This window comes from Mollisia scopiformis (genome assembly GCF_001500285.1).
Source record: "Mollisia scopiformis unplaced genomic scaffold LY89scaffold_14, whole genome shotgun sequence".
Taxonomy (NCBI): domain Eukaryota; kingdom Fungi; phylum Ascomycota; class Leotiomycetes; order Helotiales; family Mollisiaceae; genus Mollisia; species Mollisia scopiformis.
Genome location: NW_017263594.1, coordinates 374,643 through 397,917, shown reverse-complemented (window position 1 = coordinate 397,917; position 23,275 = coordinate 374,643). Strand labels below are relative to the sequence as shown.

The following is a 23,275-nucleotide window of genomic DNA, read 5'->3' as shown; positions in this document are numbered from 1 at the left end:
TTTAGACTATATTTACACGTGACACAAATCGCCGGCCCGAAACGCCCGGCCCGTCACAAAGAAACCCTTACACATCTCACTCTCACTCTCTTCTCGATCACAGTACATCCCATCAGATTAGATCATTGGATACTCTTTTCACCATGGATACACCCTCAGCACCAGAGCCACAACCTTCTGCCATCCGTTACATCCTCGGCTTCCTCCTCATCGGAATAGCCTGGGGTTTCACAACACCTTTCATTCGAGCCGCCGCGCGTACTCACTCCCCACCGCCTCATCCGATCCTCGATTCGCCATCCGTAAAGAAGAGCTGGTTGAAATCCAAAGTCTACGGAGCTTTTTTCGGCGTCGTGGATCTGTTGAGGAACCCGAGATATGCGATCCCAGTAAGTGATCGAGATCGAGTTTTCTGTCAGATCCTAATCAGGAGGGTAGCTTGTCATTAATTTGACCGGAAGCGTGTGGTTCTTCTTATTGATTGGAAAAGCTGGTGAGGCAAATTTCAATACTCCGTCGGCTTCCGTCGATTTGCATACTTTTTTTTCTTGAGGTTTCATGAAGAGATGGAATGAATGGCGTACAGTACTCCCCCGGATATTTGTATGTCTTAGTGCTCCATGGCCAATGAGACATCTGGTATCAGAATTGTGATAGACTGCCATACAAGGGGCGGGAGTACTGCATGAAGGCGATTTGGTGGGGGCGGCGGCGGAAGTGGGGACTTGCCTTGAGCTGATGTCTAGGGCTGAGAAAGGGGAACGCTCGGGGAAAACATGCGTATTGGCGGATATCGATTTGCTGATCAATTGATTTAGAGCTAAGTTTAACCGTACCGATAACGAATTCGTTGGCTTTCTTGTTTACTGTGCTTGGAGACTGGTGGGTTGATAGAAAAGTTATCTCCAGGGGTAAGAATAATTTCTTTTGAGAAGACAAGACTTGCGGCTGACTGTGGCAAAGATACTTGGATCGGGATGGCTCTTTCATTGGGAGGAATTGCACTCTGCGTTCAAAGCAAGAACAAGTAAATTGTTGAATAGGGAGATTGAATTAATGACTAGACTATTTTGGAGATATCAACTTTTCGTGTACTTAGTGAAACCCCAGAAATAAAATTATGTTGAATCTTGCAATGCGCCTGGCAATGCTTCTAATTGCAGTATCCGGTACCAACAACGTGAAGTGAAGCGCCGTCCCAATGCCCGCTCTTGCAAATAATGCAATATCCTTTTGCTCCGTGCAAATGCAATTACCAATCCGTCTCTCATGCTCATATCTCATCTCTTCCTTCCCCACATTCAACGTCTAGCTCGGAGCCATCTTTGGACATGCCTTAAGCTGGGATCTTCAAGCGTCCAGCGCCCCATTTGATAATCTGAAGATCTCATGTCTGAGTAAATCGAATCATCTGTGATAGCTGCAAGCTCAACTCGTAATTGGGCATCACAAGCGGCAAGTTGCGCTGTATGTCCTGCATGAGGTCTTTGCCCCTGAAGCACTTGGTCTCGCCATCCGATCCACCTTTGAGCAGCTTCCTGGCGGAGATATATCTTTTGGGCTTCATGACGACGCGAGTATGCATCTAGCATGACCCTGATGTTGATTAGCATCATGTACAGTAAAGTTGTAGTGTAAACACGGCCATTTCATCTAGCTTTGTATCCCAAGATTTCGAGGCTCATAAGATGCTTCGAAAGGATGCAGTATACCAAAGGGTGTCAAATGCTATACACTGTGCAGGGCGCATACGTACTGTTGAAGCTCCGCCTTCATCTGCTCTTCTGGGCCGCCCCGTACTCTGGGCACTCGAGTTTCTGCTGCACAGTTCAAGATGTGCTGTCCATCAATGGAACATTGGCGTAAAGCAGCCCATCCTTCCGTGTAGTAATCATCTTGATCTTCAGGGTCCACTGCAACTGCAGCAATATATAATTGAAGATTGCGAAAGTCTGAGAGCAGATCTGCTACCCGAGCAGTCCGCTGGTCATTTACTGAAGCTCTATTAGCCAAGTTCGTGCAACTGAAAAGGAAAGGTGGATAGGAAATACGAGGAAGAAAGAAATAGCCTAACGCACAACCGTCTGCCATTGTGAATGAGTGTGTGAGTGGCTATTACTGGAGAAAAAGACTGGATGTGGGAAGGAGATTTATCGGATCGCTGTATGGAAAGAAACGAGTGAAGAACGGGAAGATAGTGTGGTGAGCCGTTGAAATGTCTCGGGAAAGGAAGTTAACAGAAAGGTTATATGATGCTCTCAAGGAGAACAAGTCGAGCACCTTGGCCAACAACCATCTCCATTCGGACCCTCTGTGGCTGGCTATCAAAACGATCTCAGCCATCAGAATCGTCGAGATGGCCATTGGAGCCGCTGTCACTGGACGTGCCCCACACGATACAGACTATTTATGATACAGCATCTTCTGAGCTCAAAGCTAAAGGAACCCTACCAAGCTGTGAAAATGTGAACGACTTGCATGACGGAGGTGGAAGAGCCAAGTTAGAGGTAATGAGAGCCTCTTCTCATCTGACAGGGGGGCCACGAATGTTGTGAAGCTTGCACTACAGTTTCGCTTCAGCGATGTCAAGGACGCCACAAACGCACGAGTCCACTAAAATCGCCCACAATGCGCCGACTAACCCCAAAACCTTCGGTGGCCGCAGCGGGCTGGCTCTTTCTCGCAGCCAGTGAAAAGAGTCAGGAGCGCTGCAAATGGGCGACGAACTCCTCGCTTCGCGAAGCTGAAGATGCTGGTCGGTTCAACGTGGTAAGGTGCGAACGACTGCGCCATGCAGGGAATATTTCCTCACCTCCTGGGACTCTCGTGGCTTGAGGTAACCCTCGAAGCTGTCCAGTGCTCCAGCACGTCGCCAATCCACTGTCGTTCCTAGCGTCGTCAATACTTGCTCCCTGGCTCGATATTCTGTTTGATCTCCTGCGTAAGGCTGTACTCCTGCATTGGGTCAGATCGATCACTGCAGGTTCACTTCAGTCAAGCCACACACAGGCTGTGTGTGCCCAAGAATACCGCCAATCAACTGCCGCCGCTGCAACGTTTTGTTTTCCCAAATGCTATTGAGGCTAATGACACAAGATTAAGAAGATGTGGCTTCACGCCAACCCCTCTCTGTTCTAATACACCGCTCGCAAGTAGATGCTGCAAAGAACCTTTTCGGTAACCAGTCGTCTTGTCGGGAACGCCGAACGCTAATCCACTCTTCTGGATATCATAAATCACCACTTCAATGACGAACGATTCAGTCCTTCTCCGCGATCGCTTGGAGTCTCTCATCGATCTCCTCTTCTGTCAGAGCCCTAAATCCCGGATCGGTACCCTCCTTCCCGTCCTTGCGTGGCCCACCCACAATGCCAATCTCTAATTCGCCCTTTTTGAAGTCCACACTGAGAACCGTGCTCAGAGTCGTAATTGCAAGCTCGACCACATCTTCCCAGCTGCCCTCTGCACAATCCTTGTTCTTGAGCTTCTTCTCCAGATGATTGAACGCCTCCTGCTGCTTAGGTCCTGACGCCGTACCCTTGTAGCCAGTGTAGTAGCCCGCTGGGTCGCACTTGTAAAGTTGAGGACCGTACTCGGAATCCAATGAAATCAAGGTAGTAGCAACACCATATGGGCGCATGTATGCCTGAATATCTGTAAGTACAAAAGTAGATAGAGTGCTGAGCGGACCGATTGAGTAAGCTTACCCGCTGAGTGTAAACCTGACTGATATTGGCAATTCGTTTGGCCAGAGCATCGCATGGCATCTCGTATCCGTACTTGTATCTGAACTCTGCGGCTTCACCAATAGCTCTTTGGACAGATGCTCTAGCATCAGCGATGGATCCGGTCATGACACAGCCGACTGAGGGTGAGAGTTGGAAGATGTGAGAAACCGATGAAGGGTCAATGAGCTTATCCTGTGGCTCATCGTTAGCACTGTATTGGTCGTGGATTGGAACATATATTCGTACGGGGACTTTCTTCTGCGACAGAACGACAGCACAATCCTTTCCTCTGACACCAATCGACATGATATTCGCAGCTGTGATAGCTTTGAAGGCATATTCTGTCCGTCCATAATTCATCAGCTGGGATTCTCGAGCAAGGTATTGACTTTGGCAATGCGACGCTGTGAGGGTCTCGAAGGGGCTTATGAAGCTGAAGACAATACGACTCCTGCCATCGAAAGTGGAATGTATGCGTACCAACTTGGTATAATCTTCCCTGATCTGAGAAGATCGTAATATGTCTGTCGTAACCTGCGCTGCCTGTACATGTGTATGATTAGCTGTGCTCAATGAAACAATTGGAGCTCTCGAGGCAGTGAACGTACCTGACATCTTGAAAGTCGCTGATGAAGTTTGCGGTTCTTAAGTAGCTCAAGGATCCAAGTACTACACTCAGATAGTAGTTGGATTATTCGTGAGAGGTGTTTGTGGATGGAAGTTAAGTTGTGGAAAGCTTCTGGCAACAGCTCTAGGTACGCGTCTAGCCGTGCCTGCTTCTTCGGGGCGGGAAAAAGTATGACCGTGCCTCGCCCGGTGGGAACATCAAATGTCTATCATGCAATTAAATTTCTTGACTTTCACTAAAATAATTGTATACGTATTCTATATACACGCCTTGAGAATGATACTATTCTAATTTGGGTATCTTAGAATTTTCGGATCACCATTTCAAAACTATCAAAAAGTGTTTGGCTGTACATTTAGGATTTAGGACAAAATATCGGCCACTTTTTTCAGGTATTGTATAGAACTGCGCTATTTTAGCGTGTTACGATAACAGATAGAGAGAATGATAATTTTCATATTATCTTGGGGACACCCTGCAGCGTGGCTTCGGACCATAATCTTCCTCAATCAACGGTGTTTTTGAACAGGTCGCAATCATGCCGTCTGCCACTGGTCCTAACGCCTCCGCCCACGTCCCGGCTTGGAAAAGATTGGGACTCAAACTGAAATCTGCCCAAGAACCTGAACAGCCTGCTGGCGATGCTATCATAGAGCCTGACACGTCAAAACGCAAAAGACTAGCTACTACCACAGACAACGCTCCCATAAAGAAATCAAAGAGAAGTGCAGATCTCTCAGTACAAGTCGGTTCTGAAGTCGCTCCAGTCACTCCACAGCTTACGAGGAAAAAGTCTGTTACGTTTACGCCAGAGACGAAAGCTGAAGACGGAGATAGCATAAAGCAATTATTCAATAGCTGGGTCGCGGAACAGAAATCGGCTGATCCTTCATTCCAATTCAAGAACTCCAGTCCTGCCTTCAAGACACCGGATACCCCTCGCGTCGAGGAGGACGTCGATCCCAACCTCGACGAGAAAGAACGACGAGTGAAAAGAGTCAAGAAGCCCAAGGCAGAGAAGGCAGAAAAGTCGAAACAGCCAAAGAAGCCTGCCAAAATTACAAAGCCTGCTGCCCACTTTTCGCGGCCTTTTCTTCAGTACCTGAAGGAATACTGCGAATCCAGAAGCACTTGGAAATTCAACAAGAACCACCAAAACCACCTTCTACGACACGCCTTCGACGCTGACGTCGTCCCGTCAGACCACGCATTATACTTATTCGAATACGTGAGAGGTCTTCAAGGAGGAGTTAGGACAAGGCTACGTGATACAGCACTTGGAATTAAGGTCAAGGATCAAGAGGACGGCATTGCAGGCTTTCCATCGACAATGGCAGACACCGAGAAGAGACAGAGAGACTACGATGTTGCAATGAAGGAGTATGTCGCTACCATGACTGCAGCCCAAACTCCTGCTAGCATGGGTTACGAGGAGGGGGTTGAGTTGGGGCTTTCCGACAAGGCGATGGCAGGAAGAGTTGCAAAGCGAATGCGGGCAGAGAGAATCTTGGCGGAATTGGCTTCTTCACCTGGAAAAGATGAGAATGGTGCTGTGCTCGTCAGTCATGAGGACAAATCAAAGAGACTTCGGTTGGACGACGGCAGTGTACTGAAAGTTGCCCGAAAGCGGAAGCAGAGGACTATTACAGACGTCGACAGCAGTTCTTCAGAGAGCGAATCTGATGATGAGAGTGAAGATGATGAGGTTGAAGGGGCCGAGGGTGCGGCAGATACTTCATCAAGTTCCTCTAGCAGCTCTTCCGAGTCTGAATCAGGGGAAGGAGACAGCGAGGGCGATTCTGAGGATGGAAGCGAGGAGGACGGTTCTGAGGAGTCAAGTGAGTCGAGTGATTCGAGTGAGAGTGATTGAGAAGTTGAGGGATGCAACAATATCAGATTGTAATTTACGACGATATGACTTTCTCTCTGGTGGAATTGATTCAGGCAAGACTTTAGATTCGAGGATGCGATACCCATAGAGCTCATTCTGAGCCTCAAAATGCAACAAAAGATTTGAACGCATTCCAAGACCAATAGAAACACCACATGCAAGATCCGATATGCTTATCAAAAGTGTGTCTCGTGAACGAATATGCACATGCAGCTCTAGCCCGGCGACCGACATTTTCAATACCGCCTACGTCAGGACATCAAATTACTAGCCACAGCAGCCAACCAAACAAGACCACCATCTGCACATCTCACAATCCCATGCTTGGCCATGCTTGAATGAACATTTCCCCACACAACCAAAAACCTGTCATTATCATATCTTGTACCGACCAGGGTTTTTCTAGACCGCAACTTGCGCGTACGCTGTGATCTGCGCGAATTAGCTTTATTAGGCAGCCAATATCACCAACCTCGACCCCTCACCATAACCCTCAGGCCTGCCATCTTCTTTTTCGCAGATTTTCACGTTGAAGGAATTCTAGGGAACAACGAAGGGGAGGAAATACAGACACAATGACGAGAGTAATTGTATATTCCACGGCGCTGGTCGCATTCATGGCAGGTAAGCTCAATGTCCCGCCACCTCACGATCACTGAGAAACTGACAATGTCCGCCCCCAGCGACTGCGATGACATTTGCCTCAATTTTCGTCCCTGATTGGATCACTTGGTCCGTCGAAACTCAGGATGGCGGGCATTTTACGAAGACGGTCGGACTGCATAGAAGTTGCTCGAGTACGAACAATCAGTGTCAACATTTCCCACAATATGAAGATTGTCATGGTACCGACAGGTACTTTTGTTCAATGTGGCGATCGGTGGGATTTATGATGTCGTTCGCTGCAGTGTTGGAATTGGCTACGTTGGTGGCATATGTGGTGGTTCTTGCTGGTGGGAAGCAGAAGAGGGAGAATGGATGGAAAGTCTTGACTTTCTTGTTGGTCCTTGTGGGAGCTTTGCAATGTGCTAGTATGGCTATTGTGGTATGTATAATTGTTCGAGGACTATTACTGTTGCTGATCTGGTATAGGCCTACTTGTTCGACAACGATGACCGATTCTTTGTCGGCTGGAAGCTAGACAAGTCTTGGATTCTTTGCACAGTATCCTGGAGCATTGCAATTATATCTGCTGCTCTGATCTCACTTTCGGCATTTGTGTTCCCAGCGGAAGATGGCTATGAACTTATACCCAGTGAAAGATACTACGGGAATTAAAGAGGTGAGATTTACATGGAAGGCGTCATGGTAGTTTTTACTTTTGCTAGACATGATTAATGCTTGATGTTTGGGACTCGTTGTTGCATTGATGATAAGGCATTGGGAAGGCTGTATGACCATTATGAGTACTTATTGTTTCACACATACCATATACGCACATAGAAACAGCGCAATATAATGATTTTGGAAACATATAAAGCGGAGGCTAGCTCCGGTTTCTTGATCTAGCTTTGTGATTGGCCGGGACAATGGTGACGACTTCGGAATGCGTCAAGGTTCGGTATAGCACCATTATAGTGAAGGCATAGCAAGAGCTTTGATTATTGTCCAGAGGACTTGTAGAGAGCTTTTCAAGATACTAGCTAAAGTTATTAACTATTTTTAGCGCCCGGATTCGAAGTGCTCCGTAGTGATAGGATACTAAGCGAACTTGAATCCGTCCACGAGCCGGTCAAAGCTAAAGCTTTGAGATATTTGAATAAGTAAATCTTGGCTTACAAATACAGAGAAAGCTCATTTGGCCGAGTGGTCTAAGGCGGTTAGTACATCACTCCGAGCTTGTATGTATCGACAAAGCTAACAGATTCACAGATGGTTTTAAGGATTTATTTCCACCACCATTATCGAAAGATGCGTGCGTTCGAACCGCACAGTGAGCAACGTTTTTGTAATTTAAAATTTTTGGTAATTTATTTGAGTTGCAAGTGGTTGCGCAAAGTGAAGGTTGGCGAGGCGCAAGCGCGAACTTCCTTTTTGGCTAAGCGATCTAGGATTTTCATTTGGACCATCATTGGCTTACTTGAACATTAATGGAATATGTTCTATGCTCAAGCTAATTCTGTGATATTGTTAAGATATATCTTTGATAAGTATCTTTTCAGAGTGCTTGTTAGCCATAAGATTCTAGGATATTTACCAACTAAGCCCGAGTAATATTCCACTTTGGAATACTTCAAAGGATAACATAGAACTTCTCATCAGACACAGTGTTCGACTCCTCTATGAAAGTGAAGTTTCAACTACTTTGAACTCCATTATGGTCAATATAAAAGCTGGGGGAAGTCGCCATTTGGAAGTTCAGGACTAAATTGCGTTCCCTGTCTATTGAAAAAGCAGCCCATCCTTATCGAGCAGGCGGGGTCATCCGATAAGCCTTTAAACTCCAACGCCCCTCCACTTCATTCTTCTCTACTTCCTGAATATCTTAGAAATGGCCCCATCACGCACATCTCCAGAGCCAAGCCTGGCAAAGTCAGAGCAAGGCCTCACAAAAGAACAACTTACAACCTTCAATCGGGATGGCTACCTTATTCTTCCCGACGCCCTCTCACCAGAAACCGTATCCGCCCTCCTGAAAGAAACCCACTCCTTGCTAGATAACTTCTCTCTCGACGATCATCCAATGACCAAATTCTCCACTGGAGAAAGCAGTGAACATGTCGGTGATGACTACTTCCTAACATCCGGGAACAAGATCCGATTCTTCTTCGAAGAAGGTACCTCACCTCGCCTCACCTCCAAACTTCACTAACACAAATAGACGCATTCGATGCCTCCGGAAACCTCACGAAACCCAAAGCCCTTGCAATAAACAAAATAGGCCACTACCTTCACGCGCTCTCTCCGCCATTCGCTGCCCTCCTGTCCCCACAATCAACCCACTCCCCATCCGCCATTGCTCACTCCCTCGGTTTCCGCACCCCGCAATGTCTTCAAAGCATGATTATCTGCAAACAACCAGAGATAGGCGGAGCTGTACCTCCACATCAAGACTCGACATTTTTATACACCGATCCGCCAAGTGCAGTAGGTTTCTGGTACGCGCTTGAGGATGCGACAGTTGAGAACGGATGTCTGAGTTTCTTACCCGGGAGCCACAAGATGAGTGAAGTGGAGAAGAGATTTGTCAGAAAAGCTGGTGGAGGGGGCACGGAATTTATAGAGAATGAGGGAAGGAGATTTCCTCTGGGCAAGGAATTTGGGAAGGTCGAGGGAGAGAAGGAGGGAGAATATGTGCTTGGAGAAGTAAAGGCGGGCAGTTTGGTATTGATACATGGGAATTTGCTGCATAAGAGTGAGAAGAATACAAGTCAGAAGGGAAGGATTATATACACATTCCATTGCATTGAAGGCGATGGGGCTGTTTACGATGAAAGAAATTGGTTACAGCCACCAGAAGGAGGCTTCACCAAGTTATAAATGTAGACATAGACAGTTCACGATGAGTTACAGCACTGTATTTTGCATTGATTATTGTATTGAGAAGACTATGAGCTGTAGCTAGCCCACGCTCCAAGCTCTTGACTCTCGAGCTATGCGCAGAGTGATCTTTGTGATGACTCTTACAAACTTTTCATATCTCCAGGCCTCATTAACTACCCGCGAAACGCAGAAGAAATGGGGAAGATATGTACCGCCAACTACCACGCAGCAAATCAGAGCCCGGCAGAACCCAACCCAGGCAAACATGCGCTAATCGAATCAGATCTCAAGATACCCTCCAGTACCCAAGCAGAATCAACGAGCATATGGATGAAATCCCCGGCTTTGGCCTCTGCCACCGCCCCGATAGTTCGCACCAGGCTTGCCAGCATTCTTTGGACCAGTTGGTGCATTAGCGGGTGGAGCACTGGCTGGGGTTTGCGGTGGCTGAGAACCTCTGCTACCACCTCGTCCTCCTCGACTACCACCACTGTTGCTAGCTGGAACGGCAGGTTGGGGTACATCATCGTACATTCCCTCCCAAGAAGTTGGTCCACCTCCACCCATTCCATAACCACCACCACCACCTTGGCTGTATTGAGATTGATCACGCTGGGCACGACGCATCTGTTGCTGCTCGTACTTTTGTTGCTCGAAGACCTGCTGCTCATAGGCGTTGTATCCAGGCGTACCCATGCGGCCACCAGGATTACTTGCTGCATTTGCACCTCCGAAGCCAGCTCCTCCCATGGCACCAGCTCCTCCTCCCATACCCTGCATTTGCATCTGCTGCATTTGTTGCATTTGTGCCAACATAGCAGGATTCATGCCTTGCATACCACCCATAGCTGCACCAGGACTTTGAGGACTTTGACTTCGATTGCCTTGGCTCATTTGTTGTTGCATCTGTTGCATTTGCTGCATCTGCATCATCATTTGTGGGTTCATGCCTCCCATTGCCATGCCTCGACCGCCACCCATAGCCATATTTTGTTGCATCATGGCGAAGTATTGTTGCATACGTTGCCAGTACTGGGCCATCAATTGAGGGGTCATACCGCCAGGAGCCATTTGATTGCCGCCGCCTTGTTGAACCTGGTTGGCATTTTGACTTTCGTTCTCATTACCCTTACGGAAACGACCTCCTCCTCGAATATTACGAGGCTCCTCCTCTTCTCGCATGTTTCCGCGTGGCTGAGCCTTCTTGACTTCGATTGGCTTGCCGAGAATCTCAAGTGGTTGAGCCAAGCATTGGTCTACTGCTGCCTCACTGTCGAACGTGACAAATCCAAAGCCTCTTGGTCTGCCAGTGTCCTTGTCCATCATGAGAGTGGCATCAACAACACGTCCAAATTGCATGAAGTACTCCTTGAAATCTTGTTCAGTGGCTTCTTGAGAGACGCCACCGACGAAGATCTTGCTAGTACGTTCCTGCTCATCTCGTGGAATTGCCCTCTTGGGGTCGATCTTGGTAAAACATGAGCTGCTGTGTTTGATAGGAGAAAGAAGGGTTGAAGGGTTACGACGAAGAGAATTGTCTTTAGTTGAAAAGTCAGGTCTTACAATTTTGCCATCAAGGTAGTGCTCCTTCACCATTACGATGTTAACGGTACGTGCATCTTTGAATGTCAAGAAACCGAAACCTCGAGAACGACCTGAGGCTCCATCTCGCATGACAGTGCACTCCAAAACCTCACCGAACTGAGAGAAGTATTCCTTAAGTGATTCTGAAGAGCATAATATTAGACATAAAATTTGTGCAAGCAGAGATGCCTTTACTTACGATCGGTAGTCTCCCAATTCAATCCACCAATGAACATCTTCCTGTGAAAACATGACTAGTCAGCAATTGTACCTAGGCGGAAAACCACGAAAAAAAAACTGTTGAAGAAAGAATGTAAGAAAATCAGAACAATGAGGTGCGAATTGGAACGGTGGTGTTTCGCATCTGATCCTGATCCTTGGTCTCGAGCCAGGGAATGCTTCGCTTGACATCTCATCTGACATCTCAGTCCTGCGCAATGATCTTCGAGTGGGACAGCTCAATGTTCTGGAGCGAAGAGCGCAATATGGTAGATGAGCCATACAACTTCAATATGCGGCAAGTTCGTCAAGGGTTGTTCCCGCGCACCACGGGAGACGCAATTCCACGGACCAACACAAACTCCAAGCCAACACCAAAACGAATCCGAAGGGAGTCATGCAACGAAGAATGACACCACGAGATATCCAAGAACAATGGTGTCTTTTGCTATCGTCATGCTAGGTACTGGCGTCGAGCGCTATGCGCTGCCTGATCTGTCTAGCCTATCTGTGGCCTCCCTGATGCTCTATGAAGATTATCTCGACAATAGGCTATGTAGTAGTAGGCTTGACTATGGCCGCTGTCGTTGGTGTTTGCATGAGGCGAGTTCAGCTTCCATCAGCACTTCCACCGATGCCTGCTTGTCCTGTCTGCGACGGCTTTCATCTTCTGGTCCGCAACGCTCACGTGTCTTTGGTTTGCCCACCACAATCAAGCTCCTCCGAACTCTTTGCTTCGTTGCTTGTTGTGCAGAATTTCTCAGCGTAGTCAAAGCTATTCCTGCCAGCAGACCGCTTTCCTCCCCGTGTCAAATTTCCATTTGCGCCCTTTCCATCCCTAACATCAATCTCTACTGAGAAAGGATGTGACGCCAAAGCTTCCCAACCAAGTTCTCCCACGCCATTTTCCAAGATTTGTGCCGTCTTCTGGCTCGCGATTTGCCGTGTAGAGACTGATGGGAGCTCATGTAGTTACGATCATGTGTCGAATCTGTATATAAATCCACTATTAAAGGAAAGAAAATGTCTGTAATCTTACCCATCTTCCTTGATACCCGGACCATGTGCCTCATGCGAGCCAGGAGTGTCATAGCTATTGCCGTTTCCCAGATTGAAATCGATCTCATCCTCCATATCTTGTTCACCATTGTACATTTGCTCATCGCCATCGCCGTTCTCTGCTCCATGCTCATGGGATTCTTCTACCTTGACTTCAGCTGCCTCTGTGACTTCAGGTTTGACTTCGGGCTCCGGCGCAGCAGCTTTTGGCGCAACATCGTCGGTGTATCTGAATACGATTAGCAAATATCTTCAAAACACATGGTTCAAGTAATCGCTCGGGTTCAAGCCAGAGGTCGCGTGTACAACCCTAGGCAGAACGTGGACGAAGCGCGCATGAGATGTCTACTTACAGATCGGCAAACAGATCCTCCTCGAAGTTGTCGTTGTCTGCCATTTTGAGTGAGGTGTAATGTAACTGACGGCCTTGGTTAGTGCTCAATTGAGAACTGAATCTATGCCACCGTTGTCAGGTTGCGAGGCTCTTGGTGAGAGCGCTCAAAGGTCGCTTTGAGTCAACAGAGCATTCAAGAATGTAAGTTGACGTGTCAGAAGTTTCAAGAGCGCACGGCGCGGCGCCTGAGGGTGGATGTTGGATAGACGCGGTGTTGCCAAAGTTTGAAGTTGTGGTGGAAGTCGAAGTGTTCTCGGGTTGGTTTGACTACAGGCGCTAGCGTAAGCGCTTCGCGGGGCCTTAATCCGCTCCGCCTCGAAAGTTAGACGACACTTGAGCTTCAGGAATGGAGTAGAATTGCCAGGATTTGTGGTTTTGCAAAGATGTTTTCTTCTTCTAATGGAGGTAAGAAGCCGGCACAGCAGGTAAGATTGAAATCCGCAGAACAAAAGAGAAGCTCAAGCTGATTTGTGGCCTCTTCTTGAAGGAGATGGTTCAGGTCGGTCAGTTCAGTCCCCCACTACCAGCTCCCGGAAGGAAGATTTGAATTGTGGTCCCTTTGTTGGTCTGGGTCGAAAGTTGCTGACTTGTATCTTTGATGATCAGAAAGGTCAGAGTACGTTAATAAGATCTATACGCGATTGCTCTCAGAAGCGGGGCGGAAGATGGGGTCGACTTGGGACATTGCGCTGACTGGGACCTTCTAGATCTGGGTCTCCTTTTTGGAAAAGCCGGACCTCTGAGGGGCGTCGAGAATCTTCGCCTATGAAACAAGCTCGGGACACTGGTTTGGTCGTGGGAGCCTCATACTCTCATGCGGATATGCTAAAGTTTGATAACCTGCAAGTGACCCTGGCTAGGACGTACACAGTTGCTAATTATTTTGAAGATCTATTTCTTCATCCTCAGGCCGACCAAGAACGCCTCCATTTTCTTCGTCCCAGAAGAACCGCAGCGATACCCCTCCTGTGCACCGAGGCTCGTCCGGCTTAGCATCCCCACCTAGAAGGACTTACACAGAGTTCTTATCCACCACCAATAATGACTGGACTGCGGAGGACGAGGGCGATGACGATGACGAGTATGCCTATGATAATGACGATGGGGATGATTTTGGTTTACCCAGCATATCGAGCATGAAACGAAAGACCAAGAAAGTGCCCGAGGGCCAGACTTTTGACTCTGGGGGCAATCTATCACCGTTTGGGCACGGCTTGCAAGGTGGTTTCGGTGGATTTGGACCTCGAAGGCTATCAAACAGTGCAGATATAGCCATTGAACGTCCTACGCCGAGCTATCCTGTGGCTAAGAAAAGTGAGGGAAAGATATTACGACCACAATACAAGGAGGTGCTCCGAGACCCTGCCAACTCGTTACATCTCATAAATCACCCTCCTATACCGCCAAACGCCTCTTCGAAGGAGATCGATGCTCACTCTGCAAGGATAACGAGGATCAACAAGTTCAAGAAGATATTGCAAGCCACTTCAGTGAACCTTACAGATCTGAGAGCCTTAGCATGGTCTGGAATTCCTGAAGAAGTACGAGCAATGACTTGGCAATTATTACTTGGATATCTTCCAACGAGTAGTGAGCGCAGGGTTGGTACACTCGAACGTAAGAGAAAAGAGTACCTTGATGGTGTGCGGCAAGCTTTTGAAAGGAGTGCAAGCAGTACAGCTCCAGCTGGCAAAATGAGAGGTCTTGATGAAGCAATTTGGCATCAAATTAGTATCGACGTTCCCAGAACGAACCCACATTTGGAACTCTATGGTTACGAGGCTACTCAGAGGTCGTTGGAAAGAATTTTGTATGTCTGGGCTGTGCGACATCCAGCAAGTGGTTATGTGCAGGGAATCAATGATCTTGTCACGCCTTTCTGGCAAGTGTTCCTTGCAAGTTACATTACAGACTCAGATGTCGAAAGTGGCATGGACCCTGGACAACTACCAAAACCAGTCTTAGACGCTGTAGAAGCAGATTCATTCTGGTGTTTAACGAAACTTCTCGACGGAATCCAGGACAATTACATTTTTGCTCAACCAGGAATCTTACGGCAGGTTGCTGCTCTGCACGACCTCACGGCTAGAATAGACGAACCTCTAGCAAAGCATCTTGAACAGGAAGGTGTCGAATTTATCCAATTCAGCTTTCGATGGATGAACTGTCTTCTCATGAGGGAAATCAGTGTCATGAACACTATCAGGATGTGGGATACATATATGGTATGTACATCCCGTAATTGTGCAGAAACAACACTGACAATCGAGACTAGGCTGAGGAACAAGGCTTCTCAGAATTTCACCTCTACGTCTGCGTAGCCTTTCTTGTCAAATGGTCTGACAAGCTACGGAAAATGGATTTCCAAGAGGTTATGATGTTTCTCCAGGCTTTGCCTACAAGGGATTGGACAGAGAAGGACATTGAATTACTCCTGAGCGAAGCTTTCATTTGGCAATCTTTGTTCAAAGGGTCGTCGTCTCATCTCAAAGGTGGCTCAAGTACCACCCCTTCAAATGCTGCTTCATGAGGCATTAGCGAACGAACTTGGAATAATAACCACCCATCTTCTGTCGCTGCCTTACTATCACCTAGAGCGCCAATTCAGCCATATGACCGAGATCAAAGGTTGAGAAGGTCGTCTCGAACGCAGGGATCCTTCAACGATAGAGGGGCGGAACGTAGGTAGACAAGGACTGCGTAAACTTAGTACGTACTAAGTCAACAAGATCAAAGTGATCTATTGTTGTAAGATATCAAGCGGGGAAATGCAGTGACGATGAACTCGGCAGATTTGGTTCTGAAATTCATTATTGAAGAGGATTGGCATCATGTGCACTTATGTAATAACAGACCGTTGTGCATTCCCAGCAAATAAAGCCTATGCTCCCTTGGTATCCTGTTATTCAACGCCTCTCAGATTTTCACCAGCCGCCCTGTTGCAATTACCTAGAAGAAAACCCCTCCAAATCCCACCAGTTGGTTCCATGCCCTTGAACGTGACCCGTTTCGAAAATGATTGCTGCATAACTTTTCGTCTCTGCTCTACTCAGCAATAGCATCCTCCACCGTTGCCTGCTTGGTATCATGTCCACTGGCATCGATTTTTGCTTTCTTACTATCACTCTCCTCTGCGTCATCTTCCGCCTTGCGCTTTCCATTGGTACCATTCGTGCTGGCCGCTGGCTCAGGGGTGGCTGCATCAACTGGCTTCTTCTCTTTCTTCCGAACCATGCCTGTAAGATCAGTTGCTGTCTTTTTCGCTTCCTCAATCCTAGCAGCTTGCTCAGCAGGCGATTCTCCTAATGTCGCACCCAGAATGCCTCCTAGAGGATTCACTGATGCAGCACCAGCAGGTCCAAAGAGAAGCTCCTTCGTATCAATCGCAGGGCCTTTCAATTCTGCCAGGCGATTTTCCATATCAGCAACAATCTCCTTTACGTCGACGATTTGTGCTCGCGTGATGTCATTATCATCAGGAGAATGAGAAGTCGCCAGTTCGACCTCCTTGCTGTCCAGCTTGAGTTTTGTGCTCTTGATGGCGAGTTCAAGTTCCTTGATAGCTTCATCTCTCAAGCCTTGATCAACGTGTGCTTCTTCTTCAGTAGTATCATCCTTGCCTTCAGCATCTTCCTTGGTTCTCGTGATGGACGCGAATTCAAGTGCAAGGGATAACTTGAAGTGAGCCTCAGCAATGATTTCCGACTCCTCGGGATACAAGTCGTTCTTGTAGCCCAGGGCAGATCTGAAATCCTCAACAGCACTAGGAAATCTGGTACAAGTTAATGACTGTTCAAAAGATAAGTCTTAATTGCTTACCTTTCGTTCTCGAGTGAAATCTCAGCCAGAAGGTCGTGCGTCTCTCCCAGTCGCTCCTTGATGTGCTTCATCATAGATGTATCTTCCGTTGACTTGCCCTTGCCTTCAACAGCCTCTGGGCCTTCCATCTTCTTGCTGTAAAGTACTCGTGCCAAGTCTAACATCTCAAATGCTGCCGCCAAGTCATCTTCGTCTTCCTCTTCTTCACCTTCGGCTCCTTCTGCCTGATTCCCATATTAGCAGAAGCAGCGCACCAGATCATAGATAACTGACCTGGTCCTCGTCATCGGAATCGTCCTCGAAGTTCTCATCGCCAGTAAACTGAAATAACGGCCTCTTTCCACCCTCATCTGTCGCTGCAGCGTCTCCATTCTGGCCTGCGATGATTGCTACACCCTCTTCGGCAATCTTCTCGCTCTCGGTCTTGGGCTCCTCCTTGCGCGCATCAGTTGTCTTCGACTTTGTAGTGCCATTGGCCTTCTTCTTTTCACCGCCGGCTCTGCCACCTAGAACATCACTTTTGCTCTGACCGACTCTGAAAAGCGATCGACCGTAGAGAAACAGAACCTCCGCGTTCTCTGGAGACATCTCGCCGTTGAGCTCAGCTTGCAGCTCTGAAGCACGAGCATACAGATCAGCTGCCTCCTCGTACTGCTTCCTAGCATATTTTGCTGTACCCTGAGCGCAGAGGTCGGCGAGCGAAACCTTGACCGAATTGAAGGCTTCCATCGCGGCAGAGGATTGTTCTGATAAGGTCGTCGGTGGTTCAACTGGTTCTGCCATTGTTGATTTCGTAGTAGATTGTTCCTCGTGCTTGAACGTGTACTCGGAAGATTGAGTCGATGCGACAAAGATTAGTAAGGTCGCGTCGTTTTCAAAATGAAGCTGATTGTTCAATGGAAATTGGGTTGATAAAGTTGGCAGAAGTGAAAGGTGCTTTGCGACATGTGAGCAATGGTCAGTTCCCTGAGCAGGGATCACGCGAAGAAAACAGCTCTACGCGGTCCGCGTCGTCGTCGCGTCTCCCAAATCAAACAACGCCTTCTCCGTATGAACAATCGAACGACCTCGACAATGCGAATTGCATAGACACGAATCTTTGACAATGTCTCGCCCAAATCAAGGAGAAAAGACTCGAGCAGCTCCAATATTCAAAGCTCCCAAAACGCCAGCGCCATTGAACCCAATTCCCTCTTCATCACCGGCCTTCGGCACTCCAGCGTATCCTATAAAGCCCTTTAATCCTGTAGCAGTACCAGCAAAAGCCAGTATCCTCCCTGTAATTCTTCCTCCAGCTACCTTGCGCCCATTGGCCTTTCGAACGTTCACAAAGAAGCATAGTCTTACCCTCACATCCTCCGCCTTGCAAGTACTGGCTACATTCATTGGGAGACATTGTGGTACAGAATGGAGAGAAGAAGGATTGGCAGAACGTGTTCTGGAAGAAGTAGCGAAAAGTTGGAAGAACAGAAATGGCGGTGTCATTGTGGATGGAGAAGGCAATGACTTGAAAGAAATATTAAAGAACTTAGAAGGGAGCATGGCTGGAGGAAGAATAGTTGCCAGCAGAGAACTCAGTCGTCAGAATAGTCTAGTCCTTGGATCTTCACAGAATGGAGAAGTATCTCATACGAGACTTGGACTGCGACCAAGCGCCTTGGGAAGGGAGGACAGCCAATCGAGTCTTGGGATGTCAACCTTGGATGTTGAAGACGACGAAGAAGATGAAGGTCTTAGAGATCCCAGGAAATGGCTGAAAGTTATCGATGCTTTTGAGCAGCCCCGGCTGGTATACAATGTTGGGAAGAAACATTTTGACAGGTCAGTTCATCGAGAAGCACAAATTTTTGTTCTAAAGATCTTATAGAGATACATCGAAACCCTCGCTACTTCCTTCGGCATCTCATAAAACCCAGGTATTCCGCAATCGATATAACCTCATTCACCAGCGACTGCTCAGGAATGAGTCTTTCCAGACATCAACCTTCGAAACATCAAAAGCTACTCTCAAAAGATCTTCCTCTACCCTTGCTACGACACAGCAATCCTACAAATTAACCCCAATTGCTAATCTACTTGGGAGGAACGGCACCAATCATATGATATTAGGCCTGCTGACTATCTCACCAACTGGAACCTTAGCTATCAACGATTTGACGGGCAGTATCGCATTAGATCTGACTCACGCAAAGCCAATTCCGGAAGATGGAGCCTGGTTCGCACCCGGAATGATTGTCTTAGTGGATGGAACTTATGAAGAGGAGGATAGTGTAGGCGGCGCACTTGGTGGAAGTGGAGGTGTTGGTGGGACTATTGGCGGCAAGTTCGTTGGCTTCTTCGTTGGTGGTCCACCGTGTGAACGACGGAAGGTTACCTTGGGACTTACGGGCGACGGCGATGGTGGAGTGACTGCTGGAGGTGGCTTTGGCTGGGTTGATTTTCTTGGAGTTGGTAGTGAGCGAGCTGTTGGCTCTAAGATGAGGAAACTCGAACAACGTCTTTTACGGCCAGCCACAGATGAGGACGATATAGGCGGCAAAGGACGTGTAATTGTTGCGGGAGAACTCAATCTGGACCAACCGAGGACACTGGAGGCATTGAGGAAATTGCTGGGCAAATATGCTGCGGAACCAGAAGAAGACACGCCCATGACATTCATCTTAATGGGGAACTTCGTTCAGGATGCTGTCATGGCCCGAGGTAGTGCTGGGAGCATCGAGTACAAGGAATATTTCGATGGGCTGGCTTCGACTCTATCAGATTATCCAACCTTACTTCAATCTGCGACTTTCATTTTTGTTCCAGGAGACAATGATGGCTGGTCATCATCTTTCTCAGCTGGTGCAGCAACTCCTATACCAAAAAAGAGCGTACCGGAAATGTTCACATCACGAATCAAGAGAGCTTTCGCAACAGCAAATGCAGAAGCAGAAAAGGAGAAAGGGAAGAAGTCAGACGGAGAAGCACTCTGGACCAGCAATCCGTCTCGATTATCGCTTTTCGGGCCAACTCACGAGATCATACTGCTTCGAGACAACATGACCAGTCGCCTGCGGAGGACAGCAATCAAATTCTCATCCTCGAAGCCAGAAGAAGAGGATGTCGACATGGCAGGTACACCAGTTGCGACGCCTGAACCAGAGCCAGAACCAGAATTCGAAGCCCCTGAGATGGATGTAGACACAGCTGTTCAGGCAGCAGAGTCACATATACCTGATCCCGCCACTGAAGATGCACTGGCCACGGATCTTCATGTCGCAAGGAAATTGGTGAAGACAATCCTGGACCAGGGTTACTTGTCTCCATTCGCAATGGCCACTCGACCTGTGCTATGGGACTATGCAAGCGCTTTGCAGGTATACCCTTTGCCGACTGCAATGGTTCTGACAGATACAGAGGCACCAGCCTTTTGTGTGACTTACGAAGGTTGTCATGTAATGAATCCGGGGAGTATTGTAGCTCCTGGAAGACGAGGAGTGGCTAAGTGGGTAGAATACGATATCAGGAAAAAGGTTGGGAAAGTGCGAGAGGCATTATTCTAAGCTAGAGCTAGGATACAAGGCGTTTGGAATGGATAATGCTGCATGAATGATGAACTTGTATGTACGCTTGGAATGGCATGAAAGGGTGATCTCCTAATACTTGATGGAAAACCAGATCACGAGTATCATACGAGTGTTTCGATGCCTAAACATGTGGAATGTCTGTCATTTACACCACAATTCTAGAAAATAAAACGAATGTACCAAGTCTTCATAGTAACGTCGGTATTGAGACAAAAGCATAGATAGGGAATAAAATATAGCCAACTGAAATTTGGCTGTCAAAACGCTGGCGAAGAGAACCTCATAACTAGGACCAAAAATAAATCGAATACCAAAGGTAATGCAATACTTCATAGAGTTACGTCCAAAGCTCTTCTCGAGCAGACGAATTTGCACTAAAACGGAAGCCTATCAGAGCCGTCGATTAGCCCCGCTTTCGCGATAACCGATAAGAAGAAAAGTTTCCTCCACCACCAGTTCACCAAAAATCTCGATTCTCAAAGCACTCCGGACTGGGAGCAACATGGGCAAACTCAAATCGAACAAGCGCAACAGCGCGGCCTCTGCAAGCACACCATATTCGAAAGCAGAAAAGGCGACGAACAACGTCTTCAAGTTCAATACGAATGTGGGCCAACATATTCTCAAGAACCCTGGAGTTGCCGAAGCTATTGTCCAGAAAGCTAATCTCAAACCCTCGGATGTGGTCCTTGAAGTTGGTCCCGGAACAGGGAATCTGACGGTCCGGATATTGGAGAAGGCGAAGAAGGTCATTGCGGTGGAATTGGATCCTCGAATGGCGGCGGAGGTCACGAAGAGAGTGCAGGGGAAACCTGAACAGAAGAGATTAGAAGTACTGTTGGGAGATGTCATTAAGACGGAATTACCGCCTTTTGATGTCTGTATTAGCAATACGCCATATCAAGTACGTTGTCCTTCTTTGCGGAGAAGGATGCTGGACTAATATCTGTCTAGATTTCTAGTCCTTTGGTATTTAAGCTTCTTGCACTACCTAACCCCCCTCGAACCTCCATTCTTATGTTTCAACGCGAGTTTGCTATGCGGCTTACAGCACGGCCTGGGGATGCTTTATACTGTCGACTTTCAGTGAACGCGCAGTTCTGGGCCAAAATCACACATATCATGAAGGTCGGAAAGAACAATTTCAAGCCTCCCCCACAAGTCGAATCGTCAGTCGTGCGAATAGAGCCGAAGATGGGTACGAAGAGACCTGGTGTGAGCTGGGATGAGTGGGATGGAATGCTTCGGATCTGCTTCGTGAGGAAGAATAGGACTATGCGAGCCAGTTGGCTTGGAACTAAGGAAGTGCTCGCTATGTTGGAGAGAAACTACAGAGTGTGGTGTGCTATGAATAACGTTGCCGTTGATGATACGATCATTGGTGAAGAGGACGAGATGGAAGTCGAAGATGCTACTGGGCCACCAGAAGAGGATGAGTGGGGTGGTATAATGGATGTGGACGAGGAAGCAGACGAGACGCCTGCATTCTTCAAGGAGGAAGCTGAACGAATAGCAAAGGAGAATGGGGGAAAGACGAAGAGCAAAAAGAAGAAGACGAGAGTTGCCGAGCTGGTGAGGGAGAAGATTAGGAAAGTGTTGGAGGACAAGACGGAGTTGGCAGACAAGCGTGCCGGAAAGTGCGACGAGAACGATTTCTTGAAGCTATTGTATGCCTTCAACGAAGAGGGGATACATTTCGCTTGAGGGAAAGCAGATACCCTGGGTTTTTACTTTAGCATGGCGTTGGTGGGGCTTTGATAAGAAACATCGAATTATATAGAGAAACTTGGAGTTTCTTCATTCGATTAGGTGTTTAGGGGAAGGAAAAGGAATCAAAAGAGAGCTTGCACATAGAAAATGTACCTCGAAGTCATCGTAAAGAATAATGAATCCTGTTGACCTATGACGATTTACTCAAAAGTAAAGCAGAAGTTTTCTTCATAAGATATCTATGGGGCAGGCAAAAGGTGTAATTTAAAGATAAAGACATTAGGAAAAAATATGCAATTCTCGTGACTGGGAACTTATGTATAAGGATGAGGTATCTATCCCTTGACTTTGATGACATCAAAGAGAAGAATGTCTTCTGAGCTTGCTTGCCCTAATGCACGGGAAGCACCACGACTATTAACCGATAATACGCGAAGTGACTCTTTCCCGGTATGTAGAAAAAAAACTTCTTATCTAGATTCTTGGAAAAACTGGAAAACTTACAAAGAATGATCAAGGAGTCGGAAGGAGTAGTGAGTAGGCATACGCAAACAAAAAAAGATAAAATTAAGACACCGAGATAAACTCGGGGTCATGAACTCAAGAGGAGTAGTAACTCTCTGACGGGGAGTCGAACCCCGATCTCCCGCGCTTTGTCTGTTATGACAAGCGGAAATCATGACCGTTAGACCATCAAAGATGCTGATTTGCTGAGTTTGTTGACCAAGATATGCTTATTCGGAATCATACACCTGTCTTAGTGTCTACGTAAGGGTAGTGGGGCAGGTGATCGCTTAAGACCGGACTCTTCGGGGCAGGCTAGGTGCAGAAGGTGCAAACAACTTTTTGTTTTTCACTGTTTGGTATACATTGGTTATGGGCTATCCTTTTACCTGGAGATTAAGTTGGGACTTCTGTTCTTATATTTTTGGTTTACCTCGATTCTTGGTCATGTCATAAAAGAATTCTTCATATTTTCTTTTCGAATACCACTGTAAAATGGCCAATGTTTAAGATTGAGTCATATACTTGGTGGAAGACGACATAGGACGGAAGTTGAATAAATATCTAGTGGGTAACCAGGGCAGTCGTTATTGGAAATGGTTGATTGCGGGATAATGTCTACCTATTCAATATCCATTCTTGTTCTATTGTGGGTTTTGAGGTGCAGATTTGCAACAAGAAAATCTGTAA

The 23,275-nt window shown here is 47.3% G+C and overlaps 11 protein-coding genes and 2 non-coding genes across 13 annotated transcripts; 8 read left to right on the top strand and 5 right to left on the bottom strand.

Annotated features, from left to right (window-relative positions):
• The first annotated feature begins 79 nt into the window (after window positions 1–79).
• On the top strand, window positions 80–1,281 carry LY89DRAFT_685679 (uncharacterized protein). Its single transcript, XM_018215131.1, has 4 exons — window positions 80–389; window positions 439–493; window positions 819–911; window positions 964–1,281. Exons 1-4 carry the CDS (start codon window positions 144–146, stop codon window positions 1,029–1,031), a joined length of 462 nt encoding a protein of 153 aa, XP_018070089.1. The 5' UTR covers window positions 80–143; the 3' UTR covers window positions 1,032–1,281.
• On the bottom strand, window positions 1,042–2,525 carry LY89DRAFT_685678 (uncharacterized protein). The gene is made up of 3 exons (XM_018215130.1): window positions 2,079–2,525; window positions 1,757–1,994; window positions 1,042–1,596 (listed from the first exon to the last, which is right to left on the bottom strand). Exons 1-3 carry the CDS (start codon window positions 2,089–2,091, stop codon window positions 1,302–1,304), a joined length of 546 nt encoding a protein of 181 aa, XP_018070088.1. The 5' UTR covers window positions 2,092–2,525; the 3' UTR covers window positions 1,042–1,301.
• A 489-nt stretch (window positions 2,526–3,014) lies between these two features.
• On the bottom strand, window positions 3,015–4,478 carry LY89DRAFT_685677 (N-terminal nucleophile aminohydrolase). The gene is made up of 5 exons (XM_018215129.1): window positions 4,337–4,478; window positions 4,209–4,271; window positions 3,975–4,069; window positions 3,708–3,920; window positions 3,015–3,646 (listed from the first exon to the last, which is right to left on the bottom strand). Exons 3-5 carry the CDS (start codon window positions 4,032–4,034, stop codon window positions 3,260–3,262), a joined length of 660 nt encoding a protein of 219 aa, XP_018070087.1. The 5' UTR covers window positions 4,035–4,069; window positions 4,209–4,271; window positions 4,337–4,478; the 3' UTR covers window positions 3,015–3,259.
• A 416-nt stretch (window positions 4,479–4,894) lies between these two features.
• LY89DRAFT_697808 (uncharacterized protein) lies at window positions 4,895–6,585 on the top strand (the record flags this gene model as incomplete). The annotated part of the gene is made up of 2 exons (XM_018216931.1): window positions 4,895–6,194; window positions 6,461–6,585. The coding sequence occupies 2 exons, from the start codon at window positions 4,895–4,897 to the stop codon at window positions 6,583–6,585; spliced, it is 1,425 nt and encodes a 474-aa protein (XP_018070086.1).
• Window positions 6,533–7,719, top strand: LY89DRAFT_618302 (uncharacterized protein). Its single transcript, XM_018210834.1, has 3 exons — window positions 6,533–6,871; window positions 6,931–7,292; window positions 7,340–7,719. Exons 1-3 carry the CDS (start codon window positions 6,823–6,825, stop codon window positions 7,523–7,525), a joined length of 597 nt encoding a protein of 198 aa, XP_018070085.1. The 5' UTR covers window positions 6,533–6,822; the 3' UTR covers window positions 7,526–7,719.
• Window positions 7,720–8,039: 320 nt separating this feature from the next.
• LY89DRAFT_t41 lies at window positions 8,040–8,187 on the top strand. Its single transcript has one exon. It is a non-coding gene; the product is annotated as a tRNA-Val (tRNA).
• Window positions 8,188–8,346: 159 nt separating this feature from the next.
• On the top strand, window positions 8,347–9,830 carry LY89DRAFT_783003 (phytanoyl-CoA dioxygenase). The gene is made up of 2 exons (XM_018222640.1): window positions 8,347–9,024; window positions 9,069–9,830. Exons 1-2 carry the CDS (start codon window positions 8,739–8,741, stop codon window positions 9,725–9,727), a joined length of 945 nt encoding a protein of 314 aa, XP_018070084.1. The 5' UTR covers window positions 8,347–8,738; the 3' UTR covers window positions 9,728–9,830.
• A 215-nt stretch (window positions 9,831–10,045) lies between these two features.
• On the bottom strand, window positions 10,046–12,989 carry LY89DRAFT_670274 (RNA-binding domain-containing protein; the record flags this gene model as incomplete). The annotated part of the gene is made up of 5 exons (XM_018213149.1): window positions 10,046–11,457; window positions 11,514–11,554; window positions 12,222–12,486; window positions 12,589–12,821; window positions 12,946–12,989. 5 exons carry the CDS (start codon window positions 12,987–12,989, stop codon window positions 10,046–10,048), a joined length of 1,995 nt encoding a protein of 664 aa, XP_018070083.1.
• A 489-nt stretch (window positions 12,990–13,478) lies between these two features.
• LY89DRAFT_618292 (RabGAP/TBC) lies at window positions 13,479–15,877 on the top strand. The gene is made up of 3 exons (XM_018210833.1): window positions 13,479–13,828; window positions 13,876–15,211; window positions 15,262–15,877. The coding sequence occupies exons 1-3, from the start codon at window positions 13,752–13,754 to the stop codon at window positions 15,514–15,516; spliced, it is 1,668 nt and encodes a 555-aa protein (XP_018070082.1). The 5' UTR covers window positions 13,479–13,751; the 3' UTR covers window positions 15,517–15,877.
• On the bottom strand, window positions 15,658–17,743 carry LY89DRAFT_685675 (uncharacterized protein). The gene is made up of 3 exons (XM_018215128.1): window positions 17,079–17,743; window positions 16,806–17,029; window positions 15,658–16,758 (listed from the first exon to the last, which is right to left on the bottom strand). Exons 1-3 carry the CDS (start codon window positions 17,586–17,588, stop codon window positions 16,032–16,034), a joined length of 1,461 nt encoding a protein of 486 aa, XP_018070081.1. The 5' UTR covers window positions 17,589–17,743; the 3' UTR covers window positions 15,658–16,031.
• Window positions 17,744–17,840: 97 nt separating this feature from the next.
• LY89DRAFT_782999 (uncharacterized protein) lies at window positions 17,841–20,547 on the top strand. The gene is made up of 2 exons (XM_018222639.1): window positions 17,841–18,626; window positions 18,673–20,547. The coding sequence occupies exons 1-2, from the start codon at window positions 17,911–17,913 to the stop codon at window positions 20,345–20,347; spliced, it is 2,391 nt and encodes a 796-aa protein (XP_018070080.1). The 5' UTR covers window positions 17,841–17,910; the 3' UTR covers window positions 20,348–20,547.
• Window positions 20,548–20,841: 294 nt separating this feature from the next.
• Window positions 20,842–22,248, top strand: LY89DRAFT_782998 (dimethyladenosine transferase). Its single transcript, XM_018222638.1, has 2 exons — window positions 20,842–21,275; window positions 21,326–22,248. Exons 1-2 carry the CDS (start codon window positions 20,874–20,876, stop codon window positions 22,073–22,075), a joined length of 1,152 nt encoding a protein of 383 aa, XP_018070079.1. The 5' UTR covers window positions 20,842–20,873; the 3' UTR covers window positions 22,076–22,248.
• Window positions 22,249–22,697: 449 nt separating this feature from the next.
• Window positions 22,698–22,781, bottom strand: LY89DRAFT_t39. The gene has a single exon. It is a non-coding gene; the product is annotated as a tRNA-Asp (tRNA).
• Window positions 22,782–23,275: the final 494 nt, after the last annotated feature.